The sequence below is a fragment of the Mytilus edulis genome, chromosome 5 (genome assembly GCF_963676685.1).
Source record: "Mytilus edulis chromosome 5, xbMytEdul2.2, whole genome shotgun sequence".
Classification (NCBI taxonomy): domain Eukaryota; kingdom Metazoa; phylum Mollusca; class Bivalvia; order Mytilida; family Mytilidae; genus Mytilus; species Mytilus edulis.
This window is the reverse complement of record NC_092348.1, coordinates 21779603-21796129: the sequence shown is the minus strand read 5'-3', so window position 1 is coordinate 21796129 and position 16527 is coordinate 21779603. Positions and strand designations below refer to the sequence as shown.

The following is a 16527-nucleotide window of genomic DNA, read 5'->3' as shown; positions in this document are numbered from 1 at the left end:
GGTCCCGTTTTCAAATTGGTCTACATTAAGGTCCAAAGGGTCCAAAATTAAACTTAGTTTGATTTTAACAAAAATTGAGTCCTTGGGGTTCTTTGATATGCTGAATTTAAAAATGTACTTAGATTTTTAATTATTGGCCTAGTTTTCAAGTTGGTCCAAATGGGGGTCCAAAATTAAACTTTGTTTGATTTCATCAAAAATTGAATAAATGGGTTCTTTGATATGCCAAATCTAACTGTGTATGTAGATTCTTAATTTTTGGTCCAGTTTTCAAATTGGTCGATCTACATTAAGGTTCAAAGGGTCCAAAATTAAACTAAGTTTGATTTTAACAAAAATTAAATTCTTTGGCTTATTTGATATGCTTTATCTAAATATGTACTTTGATTTTTGATTATGGGCCCAGTTTTCAAGTTGGTCCAAATCAGGATTCCATATCAAGTATTGTGCAATAGCAAGAAATTTTCAATTGCACAGTATTGCACAATAGCAAGAAATATCTAATTGCACAATATTGTGCAATAGCAATTAATTTTCAATTGGAGTTATCTTTCTTTGTATAGAATAGTAGTTGATAATATATGTTGGAAATTTGCCAGACATGACTATGATGTCATTTTCTATTTTTATTTGCCAATAACTTTATGTAAATAACTTCATTGGAAATTTGCCAATATAAAATGTTGCTGATGAAGCTTTTTTTCCTTATCTTATCTAAAATGTTTTTAGATAATGTATGTTGGACATTTGCCAGACATGACTATGATGTCATTTTCTATTTTTATTTGCCAAAATTGATAACTTTATGTAAATAACTTCATTGGAAATTTGCCAATATAAAATGTTGCTGATGAAGTTTTTTTTTATTGTTTTATACAATAAACAATGTATATTCACTTTTACTACCAACCAATCTTTACCATTCAGTGATAACAAGCACTTTATTTTACATTTTAATATTTTATGATGTATTTAAAAGAGTAGTTATTGTTGCAAACTCCATTAGAAATTTGAATTGATATCAGTTTTGGAAAAGGGAAACGGGGATGTGAAAAAAAGGGGGGGGGGTTAAATTTTTCTCATTTCAGATTTCATAAATAAAAAGAAAATTTCTTCAAACATTTTTTTGAGAGGATTAATAGTGAATTGCTCAAAGGCAAAAAAAAAACTTTTAAGTTCATTAGACCACATTCATTCTGTGTCAGAAACCTATGCTGTGTCAACTATTTAATTTTAGATTTAAAAAGTTTGAAGAAGAAATTTTTAATTGATTTGTAAAATCTTGACATTTGTTTTGTGTAAAAAAAAACCATGTAATGTCAAAAATTTGATCACAATCCAAATTCAGAGCTGTATCACGCTTGAATGTTTTGTCCATACTTGCCCCAACTGTTCAGGGTTCGACCTCTGCGGTCGTATAAAGCTGCGCCCTGCGGAGCACCTGGTTTAAGGTCTTATCATCCCTTCGACGATTGAATTAAGTTTTAAACTTAGTATTAAGATATCGTTCATTAAGAAGTTAAGTTATAGATTTCTAATTCACAAAATCTTTAGCAGAAATTCATTTACTTGAAGTTCTTGATATCATATTTAAAAAAAAGAAAATGTAGTATGATTGCCTATGAGAAAACTCTTCATACCTGTATATGTATTCGAGTCTCAACATTTTCAGTAGAAAAGGAATATAGAAAATAACAGTGCAGGTCTCAACAATGATTATGCTGTGATTTAATAAATACACATTGCTACAGGGCTTCAGTGAGGACGGATATATTTTATTCTGAACGTTTCACGACTGATTCTTTCGGACGGCAACCCATTTATATATAAATATTAAATGTAATTTGATACACAAATATCACACGTTTGATAGGAACCCGGTAATCTGGTTGATAACATACATTTTACAATTAGAACAGTGTTCGTTAGTACCTTATACCAAGCGAAAAGTTGCCTCGAGTGTAGACAAATCCTGATATCAATATAAAACAAGAGGCTGTCACAACGACAGCAAACCGGATTTATTAACATTTATTTGTGTCCTGGCAATATCACAAGAACCATTACTGATGAATGGTGAAAGTGAAAATCCTCAATATCAAATTTGACCTCCATTTTGTCATCAGTATCAACATATTAAAATTTGAAAAGCTTAGATTGAATGGTTCATGAGCAAATGCAACAACGTGAATGGAAACGCCATTTTACGATCTTTCAAGAACCATAACTCCTGAACGGTAAAAGTCAAAATCGTCATTATTGAACTTGACCTCTATTTTGTCATCAGTAACAACATATTAAAATTTCAAAAGCTTTGGTTGAATGGTTCATGAGAAAATGCACGGACACGACGGGAAACACCATTTTTCAATCTTTCAAGAACCATAACTCCTGAACGGTAAAAGTCAAAATCGTCATTATTGAACTTGACTTCCATTTTGTCATTTATTTAGTAACAGCATATTAAAATTTCGGAAGCTTTGGTAGAACAGTTCATGCATATATGCACGGACACGACTGGAAACTCATTTTTTATACGACCGCAAAATTTGAAAAAAATTTCGTCGTATATTGCTATCACGTTGGCGTCGTCGTCGTCGTCGTCGTCGTCGTCGTCGTCCGAATACTTTTAGTTTTCGCACTCTAACTTTAGTAAAAGTGAATAGAAATCAATGAAATTTTAACACAAGGTTTATGACTATAAAAGGAAGGTTGGGATTGATTTTGGGAGTTTTGGTCCCAACATTTTAGGAATTAGGGGCCAAAAAGGGCCCAAATATGCATTTTCTTGGTTTTCGCACTATAACTTTAGTTTAAGTGAATAGAAATCTATGAAATTTTGACACAAGGTTTATGACCACAAAAGGAAGGTTGGGATTGATTTTTGGAGTTGAGGTCACAACAGTTTATGAATTAGGGGCCAAAAAGGGGCCCAAATAAGCATTATTTTTGGTTTTTGCACCATAACTTTAGTATAAGTAAATAGAAATCTATGAAATTTAAATACAAGGTTTATGACCATAAAAGGAAGGTTGGGTTTGATTTTGGGAGTTTTGGTCCTAACAGTTTAGGAATAAGGGGCCCAAAGGGTCCAAAATTGAACTTTGTGTGATTTCATCAAAAATTGAATAATTGGGGTTCTTTGATATGCCGAATCTAACTATGTATGTAGATTCTTAATTTTTGGTCCCGTTTTCAAATTGGTCTACATTAAGGTCTAAAGGGTCCAACATTAAACTTAGTTTGATTTTAACAAAAATTGAATCCTTGGGGTTCTTTGATATGCTGAATTTAAAAATGTACTTAGATTTTTAATTATTGGCCTAGTTTTCAAGTTGGTCCAAATGGGGGTCCAAAATTAAACTTTGTTTGATTTCATCAAAAATTGAATGAATGGGTTCTTTGATATGCCAAATCTAACTGTGTATGTAGAATCTTAATTTTTGGTCCAGTTTTCAAATTGGTCTACATTAAGGTCCAAAGGGTCCAAAATTAAACTAAGTTTGATTTTAACAAAAATTAAATTCTTGGGCTTATTTGATATGCTTTATCTAAATATGTACTTTGATTTTTGATTATGGGCCCAGTTTTCAAGTTGGTCCAAATCAGGATTCCATATCAAGTATTGTGCAATAGCAAGAAATTTTCAATTGCACAGTATTGCACAATAGCAAGAAATATCTAATTGCACAATATTGTGCAATAGCAATTAATTTTCAATTGGAGTTATCTTTCTTTGTATAGAATAGTAGTTGATAATATATGTTGGAAATTTGCCAGACATGACTATGATGTCATTTTCTATTTTTATTTGCCAATAACTTTATGTAAATAACTTCATTGGAAATTTGCCAATATAAAATGTTGCTGATCAATGAAGCTTTTTTTCCTTATCTTATCTAAAATGTTTTTAGATAATGTATGTTGGACATTTGCCAGACATGACTATGATGTCATTTTCTATTTTTATTTGCCAATAACTTTATGTAAATAACTTCATTGGAAATTTGCCAATATAAAATGTTGCTGATGAAGTTTTTTTTATTGTTTTATACAATAAACAATGTATATTCACTTTTACTACCAACCAATCTTTACCATTCAGTGATAACAAGCACTTTATTTTACATTTTAATATTTTATGATGTATTTAAAAGAGTAGTTATTGTTGCAAACTCCATTAGAAATTTGAATTGAAATCAGTTTTGGAGAAAGGGAAACGGGGATGTGAAAAAAAAAGGGGGGGTTTAAATTTTTCTCATTTCAGATTTCATAAATAAAAAGAAAATTTCTTCAAACATTTTTTTGAGAGGATTAATATTCAACAGCATAGTGAATTGCTCAAAGGCAAAAAAACACTTTTAAGTTCATTAGACCACATTCATTCTGTGTCAGAAACCTATGCTGTGTCAACTATTTAATTTTAGATTTAAAAAGTTTGAAGAAGAAATCTTTAATTGATTTGTAAAATCTTGACATTTGTTTTGTGTAAAAATAACCCATGTAATGTCAAAAATTTGATCACAATCCAAATTCAGAGCTGTATCACGCTTGAATGTTTTGTCCATACTTGCCCCAACTGTTCAGGGTTCGACCTCTGCGGTCGTATAAAGCTGCGCCCTGCGGAGCACCTGGTTTCAACCAAAATAGAATTTTTAGCTAAATGATAGCATCAAAGGCATAAACCTTGCTACTTACAGTAAAAGAAGCAAAAAGTTCATTTTTTTCAATTTTAATAATTAAAAGATATTACACATGTGTTTAAAATTTTGAAAAAACTACAAAATCCTAATTTGTGACAAAACTTCGAATTTGCTACTCAAATAAGTGATTTAAAAATCACTTATTTCAGTAAGTCCCCTGACTGATTATAGCATGTCACTGTGGACATGTTAGCATTGAACATTATACATTTTGTTATATTTTGTTTAATTTAAGGGTCAGTCCCCACTATCCTTATATATATCAAGGAGGAACTTTTAAAGTTGATTTGAAAAATCAAAGAGACATGTACATGATGTATTTAGAAATCTATAAATTTATATGTACAATAGTCACTCAATGATTGTCAATTTAATAGGAGCATGAAGAGGAAATACATGGATATAGTAATCTATAAATATACATGTACAAATGTACAAAAATGTGCTTGTAAATTGACTTCAAAGTATGCATAGCATGTTGAATTAAAACTTTTACATAATTGTCAAAACATAGCTATAGATAGTAACATTTTTTACAAACTTTAAATTCTGTGTCAGTGATGCAAGACATTTTGTTGATGATTAAATTTTAATATAATTTGTAGCTAACCAGAGCATATGTCATTGTAGGTGTAGAGACAGATAAGATTATGATATATTAGGTTAAGGATAGTGGCTGTTTGTCGTAAGTAATTTATAATTTATTATAATTTTACATCCTGGGCTGTAATTGAGGTAGAATGACTTCCTGAAAATAGTACCTATTTACCTTAAGTACCAATACCACTCATATGAGCTCAGCATTGTTTCTTCTATAAAATGCTTTCTCACTCAACCAAAGTATTTTGAACAAGATTGATGCATATAGAGAACCCCAATATATATGTTCAGACGTACTTATAAATACGTCTGAACCAGTGACAACTCTACAACAGATTTATCCATCGGAACACCAGCAGTGATGGTGATACATGGCTGTGTACATTATATACATGTATACACAACTCGTCTAAACATCAACCCAACAATGTTAGATCTGTAAATTTGCTTTCGCAAATTTTTGGTTCATCCCTCGCCGGGATTCGAACCCATGCTACTGAGATATCGTGACACCAAATCGCCTGCACTGTAAACAGCATGCTAGACCACACGACCACCTGGGCTTCATAAAAATGAAGCTTTCGGTGAAAGGGTGTTACCTTTACTTTCCACATCAGTTTTAATCTAGCGTCGTACTACAGTACATGATATAATACGAGGCATAAAGATGTTACTTTTATGCCCCACCTACGATAGTAGAGGGGCATTATGTTTTCTGGTCTGTGGCTCCGTTCGTTTGTTCGTCCGTCCGTTCGTTCATTCGTCCCGCTTCAGGTTAAAGTTTTTGGTCAAGGTAGTTTTTGATGAAATTGAAGTCCAATCAACTTGAAACTTAGTACACATGTTCCCTATAGTATAATCTTTCTAATTTTAATGCCAAATTAGATATTTACCCAATTTCAAAGTCCATAAAACAACTCGTCTAAACATCAACATGATCAACCCAACAATGTTAGATCTGTAAATTTGCTTTCGCAAACTTTTGGTTCATCCCTCGCCGGGATTCGAACCCATGCTACTGAGATATCGTGACACCAAATCGCCTGCACTGTAAACAGCATGCTAGACCACACGACCACCTGGGCTTCATAAAAATGAAGCTTTCGGTGAAAGGGTGTTACCTTTACTTTCAACATCAGTTTTAATCTAGCGTCGTACTACAGTACATGATATAATACAAGGCATAAAGATGTTATTTTCATGCCCCACCTACGATAGTAGAGGGGCATTATGTTTTCTGGTCTGTGGCTCCGTTCGTTCGTTCGTCCGTCCGTCTGTTTGTTTGTTCGTCCCGCTTCAGGTTAAAGTTTTTGGTCAAGGTAGTTTTTGATGAAATTGAAGTCCAATCAACTTGAAACTTAGTACACATGTTCCCTATAGTATAATCTTTTTAATTTTAATGCCAAATTAGATATTTACCCAATTTCAAAGTCCATAAAACATGGAAAATGATAGTGCGAATGGGGCATCCGTGTACTTTGGACACATTCTTGTTTACAGATCAGCTAATTTATCTATAGTAAAGGATCCTACAAATTAATGTAAGATACAGTCACAGAAATAATTATATTTATAAGAACGTCTGAACCAGTGACAACTCTACAACAGATTTATCCATCGGATCACCAGCAGTGATGGTGATACATGGCTTTGTACATTATCATGTATATACAACTCGTCTAAACATCAACCCAACAATGTTAGATCTGTAAATTTGCTTTTGCAAATATTTTGTTCTTCCCTCGACAGGATATATATATATATATATATAAATAAATATAAAAATCAGGTAAAACCCAATCCTTTTGCTGTAATGACATGGGTAGTTAAAACAATGATGTGCCGTTGCAGATAGGAACATAACTTTTTGGAAGCATCATTTAAAGATTTTCCATTTATATCTTCTTTTCTGCTGTGCACAGTGGCTAAAGATTAATTAGATAACAACCTTGTTGGTAAGAGCAGTATCTAACAACTAATATAGATCTGCATAAAAATAAGAATAAGAATAAAACTTTTTTAAGAAGACAGTATTTATTTTGATAATGATTTTTAAAATGCATATGGCTTTCACAATCAAATGAGATAAAAGTACTTGATCAACCACTTGAACTGTGCCAGAACATTGGCATTGGCACAGTCACTCAATGTTTACATAATTTTGGGAATAAATGAATAGTTCTAAAACAAGTACATATACATGTATGTACCAAAATTAAAGTTTATAATTAAAATTTTCTATTTGGTAGAAATTTGTCAAACATAGATTTCTCTGACTTATTTCTGATTTTTTTTCATAAATTTTCACCATTGAAAGCAAAATCATTTTATACATCTATTACTCTTCTTAATTATGTTAATAAATTAAAGTTACTTTGAAAAGTTTACATGAAGATATTAATGATATTATTGTCAATGCTAGCAGAATGATAGGGCTATAAAAAAAATGTTTGCTTGTCCTAACCCTACCTACACAATTGGCCAGCATTTAGCTGCCTACTGAAAATCTTTTATTGTCCTGATGAGAAAAAGTTTTTTTTAATCAGATAGGCACAAAGACCATGAAGACTAAAAAACATTTGACACTTTAATTTCTCTTTGCTGAAAAAAAAGAAAATGCCTGCCCAAAATGTAACTTCCCAAGTACCCTTTTGGTAGGGTTCTAGGAAACCAAAATATTTGTATGCCCCATTTATGGGCATTATGCTTTCTGGTCTGTGCGTCTGTTCGTTCGTTCGTCCGTCTGTTCGTTCGTCTGTCCTTCTTCAGGTTAAAGTTTTTGGTTGAGGTAGTTTTGATGAAGTTGAAGTCCATTAAACTTGAAACTTGGTACACATGTTCCCTATGATATTATCCTTCTAATTTTAATGCCAAATTCGAGATTTTTACCCCATTTGCACAGTCCACTGAACATAGAAAATTATAGTGCGGATGGGGCATCCATGTCCTATGGACACATTCTTGTTGTATATTTAAGTGTGGACTTAAGTTCCAGTGATTAAAGAAGGGGGTCTGTCACCAAAATGGCCATATGTTATTTGAAAATTAAAGCATGACAAATGTTGGGTATCTATTTCCATTTAAGACTTAAAATTACTTCATATTTGGTTTGCAGCTTTAAAGAGATGTCTTGCAATGTGGTTGGGTTTTTTAAAATGAGCACCTCCTGGTTTGACAATATTTTGAATTAAAAAAAAATTATGCTCATTAATCTCAATTTTCAGGAAATCTTTCTGAGCTGGAATTTTTTTTTTCATGACACACACTTTCAATTTCCCAGAAGTCTTATTTATTTAACACATTTTAGCCATTTAATATTACAGCACAATGGAAAGATTGACCTAAATTCTAGTATAATATCTTACATTCTAAAATGTTGTTTGCTGTACATGTTAATTAATACCTGTAGTTTTTTGTGAATTTATACACACGCATCTTATTTTCTTTCACCTGCAACTTCTATCTACAAGAAATCTTATTTATCAAACCAGCTTATGTCAAAATTTATGATGATGCTAGCAGTCTGGAAAACCCCTGTTCTATAAATATACTGAGTCAGTATATAGGGAGTGACCTGATCATTTCCTTTAAATACGCATGAGGATTAAATACTAACCATTTTCACATTTGAAGTTATACATTGAGTTTGTAAATCATGTAAGTTAACAATATGTTTTTTTATTTGGTGCAGTATTTTGTTATTCTGTCAGCTTTGATTTCAAGTTTCTATGGAACTTTTAAAACAAATTATTATATGTTTAAGTTAACTGTTCCTTTTGATATCGTACTACATTTTATATAGATTTTTTTTTTAAGTTTTTTGTTTTATATGTCAACTTGACTGCAACCAATATGCAATATTTATACACAGCACATGTACACATTTTTATTCTATTTAATTGTCTGTAGATATTTCTGTGTAGAGAGATTGTGAAAAAGAAGAGAATCAGAGAGACAGAAAGAGATTTCTAATTAATTCATAATTTAGTTTTTTATACGACCGCAAAATTTGAAAAATTTTTCGTCGTATATTGCTATCACGTTGGCGTCTGCGTCGTCGTCGTCCGAATACTTTTAGTTTTCGCACTCTAACTTTAGTAAAAGTGAATGGAAATCTATGAAATTTTAACACAAGGTTTATGACCACAAAAGGAAGGTTGGTATTGATTTTGGGAGTTTTGGTCCCAACATTTTAGGAATTAGGGGCCAAAAAGGGCCCAAATAAGCATTTTCTTGGTTTTCGCACTATAACTTTAGTTTAAGTTAATAGAAATCAATGAAATTTTGACACAAGGTTTATGACCACAAAAGAACGGTTGGGATTGATTTTGGGAGTTTTGGTTTCAACAGTTTAGGAATTAGGGGCCAAAAAAGGGCCCAAATAAGCATTATTCTTGGTTTTCACACAATAACTTTAGTTTAAGTAAATAGAAATCAATGAAATTTAAACACAATGTTAATGACTACAAAAGGAAGGTTGGTATTGATTTTGGGAGTTTAGGTCCCAACAGTTTAGGAATTAGGGGCCAAAAAGGGACCCAAATAAGCATTTTTCTTGGTTTTCGCACCATAACGTTAGTATAAGTAAATAGAAATCTATGAAATTTAAACACAAGGTTTATGACCATAAAAGGAAGGTTGGTATTGATTTTGGGAGTTTTGGTCCCAACAGAATAAGGGGCCCAAAGGGTCCAAAATTAAACTTTGTTTGATTTCATCAAAATTGAATAATTGGGGTTCTTTGATATGCCGAATCTATTGTCATGACTGTGTATGTAGATTCTTAACTTTTGGTCCCGTTTTCAAATTGGTCTACATTAAGGTCCAAAGGGTCCAAAATTAAACTTAGTTTGATTTTCTCAAAAAATGAATCAGTTAGGTTCTTTGATATGCTGAATCTAAAAATGTACTTAGATTCTTGATTATTGGCCCAGTTTTCAAGTTGGTCCAAATCGGGGTCCAAAATTAAACTTTGTTTGATTTCATCAGAAATTGAGTAAATGGGGTTCTTTGATATACCAAATCTAACTGTGTATGTAGATTCTTCATTTTTGGTCCTGTTTTCAAATTGGTCTACACTAAAGTCCAAAGGGTCCAAAATTAAACTTAGTCTGATTTTAACAAAAATTGAAATCTTGGGGTTCTTTGATATGCTGAATCCAAAAATGTACTTAGATTTTTTATTATGGGCCCAGTTTTCAAGTTGGTCCAAATCAGGATCTAAAATTATTATATTAAGTATTGTGCAATAGCAAGTCTTTTCAATTGCACAGTATTGCGCAATGGCAAGAAATATCTAATTGCACAATATTGTGAAATAGCAAATTTTTTTTTAATTGGAGTTATCTTTCTTTGTCCAGAATCAACTTAAATCTTTGTTATATACAATATACAATGTATATTCACTTTTTACTACCAACTGATAAATTAAAATAATCTTTACCATTCAGTGATAACAAGCAGTTTTTTTACATCTTAATATTTTATGATGTATTTAAATGAGTAGTTATTGTTGCAAACTCCATTAGAAATTTTAATTGAGATTAGTTTTGGAATAAGGGAAAGGGGGATGTGATTAAAAAAATTGTGTTCAATTTTTCTCATTTGAAATTTCATAAATAAAAAAGTAAATTTCTTCAAACATTTTTTTGAGAGGATTAATATTCAACAGCATAGTGAATTGCTCTAAGAGAAAACAAAAAATTTAAGTTCATTAGAACACATTCATTCTGTGTCAGAAACCTATGCTGTGTCAACTATTTAATCACAATCCAAATTTAGAGCTGAATCCAGCTTGAATGTTGTGTCCATACTTGCCCCAACCGTTCAGGGTTCAACCTCTGCGGTCGTATAAAGCTACGCCATGCGGAGCATCTGGTTCAATCTTTCAAGAACCATAACTCCTGAACGGTAAAAGTCAAATTCGTCATTATTGAACTTGACCTCCATTCTGTCATTAGTAACAACATATTAAAATTTGGGAAGCTTTGGTAGAACAGTTCATGCGTAAATGCACGGACACGACTGGAAACTCCATTTTTCAATCATTGAACTTGACCTTCGTATAGTTGTCAGTAATAACATATTAAAATTTTAAAAGCTTTGGTTGAACGGTTCATGAGTTAATGCACGGACAACATTTGATTGCCGCCCGCCCACCCGGCCGCCCGCCCGCCCGACTGCCGTACATCCCCAAATCAATAACCGACATTTTTGTCACAAAAATCCGGTTAAATATAAAAAAAATATTGTTAGATGGTCTTTCATATCATTTTATGTGATTTTTTTGTATAAAATTAAGAAGATATGGGATGAGACAACTCTCCACAAGAGACCAAATGACATAGAAATCAACATGTTTTGTCGTCCAATAAAGTTTTTTTACAATAACAAAAATACATTAATTGTACATAAAACTAAACATTGGTTTATTTAAAATTACTCTCCCCCCCCCCAAAAAAAAATAAACAGTAGTTCGTTGTATCTAAAGTTTCGTAAGAATATTTTGCAAACGACAAATTTAAACATCTATCAAGTGAATATATACCTTTAAATAAATGTATTAAATGTTTATTTGATTTATGTTAACTTATTAGGTTTCCGAAACGTTGACCTTCTCTCTCTTTTATGAAGAAGGAAAAAAAAACATCTGTGAAATATTTTCAAGGTAACACTATTAGTTTAAATTTTTTTTTCTAATCGAAGTTCTCTCGCAAAATGGAAAAATCTAAAGAACAAACAGAAACTAGGGAAACTTGGTCTGGGCGCTTAGAATTCCTGTTATCCTGTGCTGGGTACTGTATTGGTCCTGGAAATATTTGGAGGTTCCCATACCTTTGTTACAAAAATGGAGGAGGTAAGTACAGCTTATTTGTGAAAACAGACTAATTATATCAATTCTGTCTTTTAAATCATGTGTTATTTACTTAACCATATTTTTAAAAGTACGTATATTGAATATTAATAACTTCATAAAGAAATATAAAAATGCTGATTTAGATTATGATCAATTAAAAAAATCTTCACATATACCGACCGTGCTTTTAATTTTGTAAGCTAGACGCACGTTTCGTCTAATTAAAACTCATCAGTGGCACTCAACTCAAGAAATTTAGAAGGCAAAATCTAATACAAATCGAAGAGCAAAAAACAATCCAAAAGGTTGTGCCAAATACGACTAACTGCCTGGGTGTAGAAAAGCTTCAGTATTTAAGACAATTTAAAGATTTTATAAACAGAGAATTTACTTTATGGAACTTTTACAGTATGTATACCAATAATATTGTATTTCATCACAAAACTACGTTCATCTGCACTGTTTTCCACAACTTGTTAGTAAAACTTTATTTAAGATTCCAGGTACGCCAGACGCGCGTATCGTTTACATACGACTCATCAGGACCAATCGAGTATAAACAGTTGAAAGGCCAAACCAAATGCGAATTTGAAGAGCATTAAAAACTGAAAATTCAGGAAAGCTGGACAAATATGGCAGTTTAACTTACATTTTCTATTTTTTTTTATAATCTAGGGACGTTCCTCATACCATATTTTATATTCATGATAATTGGAGCTTTGCCAATGTACTTTATTGAGTTTTCAGTGGCACAATATTCCGGTCGAAGCGCAATTTCATTATGGGAAATCAGTCCCTTATTCAAAGGTGAGAAGATATTTTTCTTTGTTAGAATATATATTACAAGGCCATGGATTATTTACAATCATGCATGCATAGATAAATTGATAGAAGAGACTCATATAATAAACGGAAACAACATACTGTAAACCAACTTATTTTCGCAGATACTTTATTTCGCGTTTAGCCAATTCGCGGCAATTCAATTTCGCGAATATAAAATTACTGAATATATATTATCCGTGAAAATCTTGAAAATAAATCGCTCGTGTAAATAAGTTGTTTACAGTATTCCGAAAAGAAAACAGCAGGAAGTGATGTTACTAGTTGACATTTGAAGAAACAAGTTCTATGCCGAAGATTACACTTAATATACTTACGATTACCGTTGACGAAGAACAAGAGTTCTCTTACAAAATAAAACAAAAATAGCTCTAATTGAAATGAAATGATGTTTCGTTAATCTTGTAAATATTTTTTTAATCGAGGAAACACACATGCAGAAATGTTTGTGGTTTTTTTTCTTCAATATCCGATTGCGTGTTCAACCTCTACACAACAGTGTGTAATATCTCTATTTGATTTTCAACACCTCCTCTGTATATTTTGGTGGTTTTCTTATGAAGTAGTCAATACTGGATATTTGTTCGGATATATTTTGTAGCCTAACAAAAAAAGCTCAGTCGGGAAAGTAAATAATTGTTCTATATTATTCATCAACATATATTGCTGATGATAAAGAAACCAGCACTCAACATTACATATCCGGTGTTAGTTCAATATTAAAACTTGAGTGTGAATGCAGTAGCAATGTCTGTGTCCTGCGAAATAGTGACCCAGTGTTCCGCTATCGACCAGAAACTATCCGGATAGCTGTACTGCAAACGGAAAGTTTGGTCGCCCACCTTGTAATTTCTGTCAATTAATTAGACGGTTATATCTTTCTAAAAACAGATTACATATTTGTTTTTCTTCTTTGGTAGTAAAATTTATGAGCATTCAAATATCTATACAAGCAAAGCGTATTTCAGTCTAAAATGATGTGATTTTAAAAGTGTTATTTGATAACATATAACAACTTTATTTCTAAAGAAAAATAATTTTAAAAAAAATTGTTTAACAAAGTTGTTTGACTTGCATTAAATCTAAAATTGGGATTACAATTTACAGACATCCGTGTACCTAAAACAAAGACAACCTGAATTCTTTAAAATTATTTAAATGCTTCACTTAAATCAAAATGTAACACATATATATGTTGAATGCAACTTAAGTTACTTTTATTAACTTTAAACGAGTAAGACAATAATCCTCATCGAAAAAATTAAAATTAGAAATATAATCCATGAACAGTCGAACTGTTCCTAGTTGTATTTCAAACTGATCGGAACTGTATATCAAATAAGTGCGTGTTGTCTTTTGTCTAAGTCCGATTTGCTTTTGGTCCGAGTTGTCCTGATTCTAGCTCAAGCTGTCAATATGCATCTATCTCTAATCCCGTTGTTAAACAATAGAAAAACATCAGTGGAGTTTAGTCTTTGTTTTGAACCGACGGTTTATATTCACACATAGAAACGACTTAAGATTAATATGCTACCTGTATTAAAGTGTAATTTTATTACAAAAATGTACTAACCGTAGGTGTATGACAGTTTCCGTATACTACACCATATACACATACCATATTTGCTTACCCTTCTGAAGCACATAATATCACCCACGGTTTTTGGTGGAGTTCGCGTCTTTGGTTGTTGTGCTTTGTGCACTGTTGTTTGTCTGTTTCTCTTTTGTTTTTTTTCTAAGGCATGGCGTTTCAATAAATTTTTCGACTTTTGCGTTTGAATGTCCCTTTGGTATCCTCTGTATTTCTTTTTATAAACATATCGCATGTTGAATCATGGTTTGCTTGTTTGATATATCTACAAATAGACACATATTTTTGGACTTAATATATAATCAAATCCATTGATTCGTTTCATCATGTTTGTTGTGTATTCTAAAGTTATTGGTATTGGTTCGTCACTGTAAAATTTATGTAAATTATAAATGAATATTTATAAGAACGTGTATAAAAAAAAGTATTTAAGAGAAGACGTTACATGTAGTCATGCGCCGTAAACATGAACATTAGTTTCTGTTTGCCATTCCAAAGCACATGAGCTAACTCTCGGTTTCGTACGTGTTATTTTTTGTGGTTTTTATTTTGTTGTAGTCTCCAATTTCTCGTATAGTCTTTAGTAAGTTGTCTCTTGTCTTTTTTTTTGTCTGTAGTTCCTGTTTTTTTTACTTGCATGATTTTGTATTGTCCCTTTCGTATCGTTTGGGCTACTATTAATTATTTTAGGTGCAAAATTAAATTTCTAACTTCTACTTAATATGTTCGTATACCAGCTTACGAAATGGGTCATATAATACTATTTTTTATTAAATACTTTCAGGTACCGGCTACGGAATGGTTATCCTTACTGTTATCATATCGGTCTACTTCAATGTGACGATGGCATGGATATTGTATTATCTTTATAATTCATTTACATCTGTTCTTCCGTGGAGTACATGTAACAACCATTGGAATACTAAGCAATGTTATGCTTTAGGTGGATCTAATTTATCGTTAGGAAATGAGACCGCAAACAACTTCAGTAATCTATATGGGTTATTCAATATAACGATGTCCAATTCAAACCTGAATGACAACATAACTGGTACGCATTTGATATCAAATAAAACAATTTTAGAGGAAAAACTTACAGCTAGCGAAGAATTTTGGAGGTATTTATATGTATTTTAGTAAAATACATCTTATCAAAAGAAATAAGCACATATAGCTTGAAAGAGATATTTCCCATATTTAATCAAAAAACTATCTCTTGATTTCGAATAAAAATGACAGTACCGTAGGATCAAATATGCGGTTCTCTTCAAACAACAACGATAAATGTATGGTATAATGAAAACGAACAAAGATCGAACGTTTGATACTCTAAATATAGATTGTCAGTATGTAATACGCTCGATACTCTTGTCAAGGAATGTCACACGTTCAGTACGAAAAAAGTCTATTTTTATGTACAAAATAAGAATTTAACGTTCACAGACAACAATCAATCTACAAATGTGTATATAAACTTCGAAATTGTATTTAATCTACAGAGCAAATTATCCATAACACATATAATCTAAATACATTAGTACATTCATTATTGTGCAAATAGAAATATCAAATTACAAATTAAAAGCACTTGATTGAAAAATTATACTTTACCTCCTAAGAAAAGGGGACACCACTTGATGATTTTCGTGAGTCCGAAGTGTTTTTCTGAATTTGCCATCAAGAGGAACACTCAAAGCCGAATATTTGAAACTTTGCAACATATATACGGTATTGAATCGTAGTTATGAGAAAGAATAAAATTGAGAAAGGAAATGGTGAATATGTCAAAGCGACAACCACCCGACCATAGAGCAAACAACAGACGAAGGCAACCAATGGGTCTTCAATGTAGCGAGAATTCCCGCACCCGTAGGTGTCCTTCAGCTGGCCCCTAAAATATGCATAATAGTACAGTGATAATGGACGTCATACTA

General features: G+C 31.9%; 1 protein-coding gene across 3 annotated transcripts in view; it reads left to right on the top strand.

The window, feature by feature from the left end:
- The window catches only part of LOC139525425 (sodium- and chloride-dependent glycine transporter 2-like), a 41211-nt gene that overhangs the window by 5142 nt on the left and 19542 nt on the right, over window positions 1–16527 (top strand). The window contains exons 2-5 of one of the 3 annotated variants that reach the window (XM_071320750.1): window positions 5334–5388; window positions 12009–12159; window positions 12835–12966; window positions 15378–15711. In XM_071320750.1, coding sequence (XP_071176851.1) covers window positions 12021–12159; window positions 12835–12966; window positions 15378–15711 — 605 coding nt within the window. In that variant the 5' untranslated portion in view covers window positions 5334–5388; window positions 12009–12020. Of the gene's footprint in view, window positions 1–5272; window positions 5389–12008; window positions 12160–12834; window positions 12967–15377; window positions 15712–16527 lie in introns of those variants that run through there. The other 2 variants (XM_071320749.1, XM_071320751.1) reach the window with 2 other exon arrangements.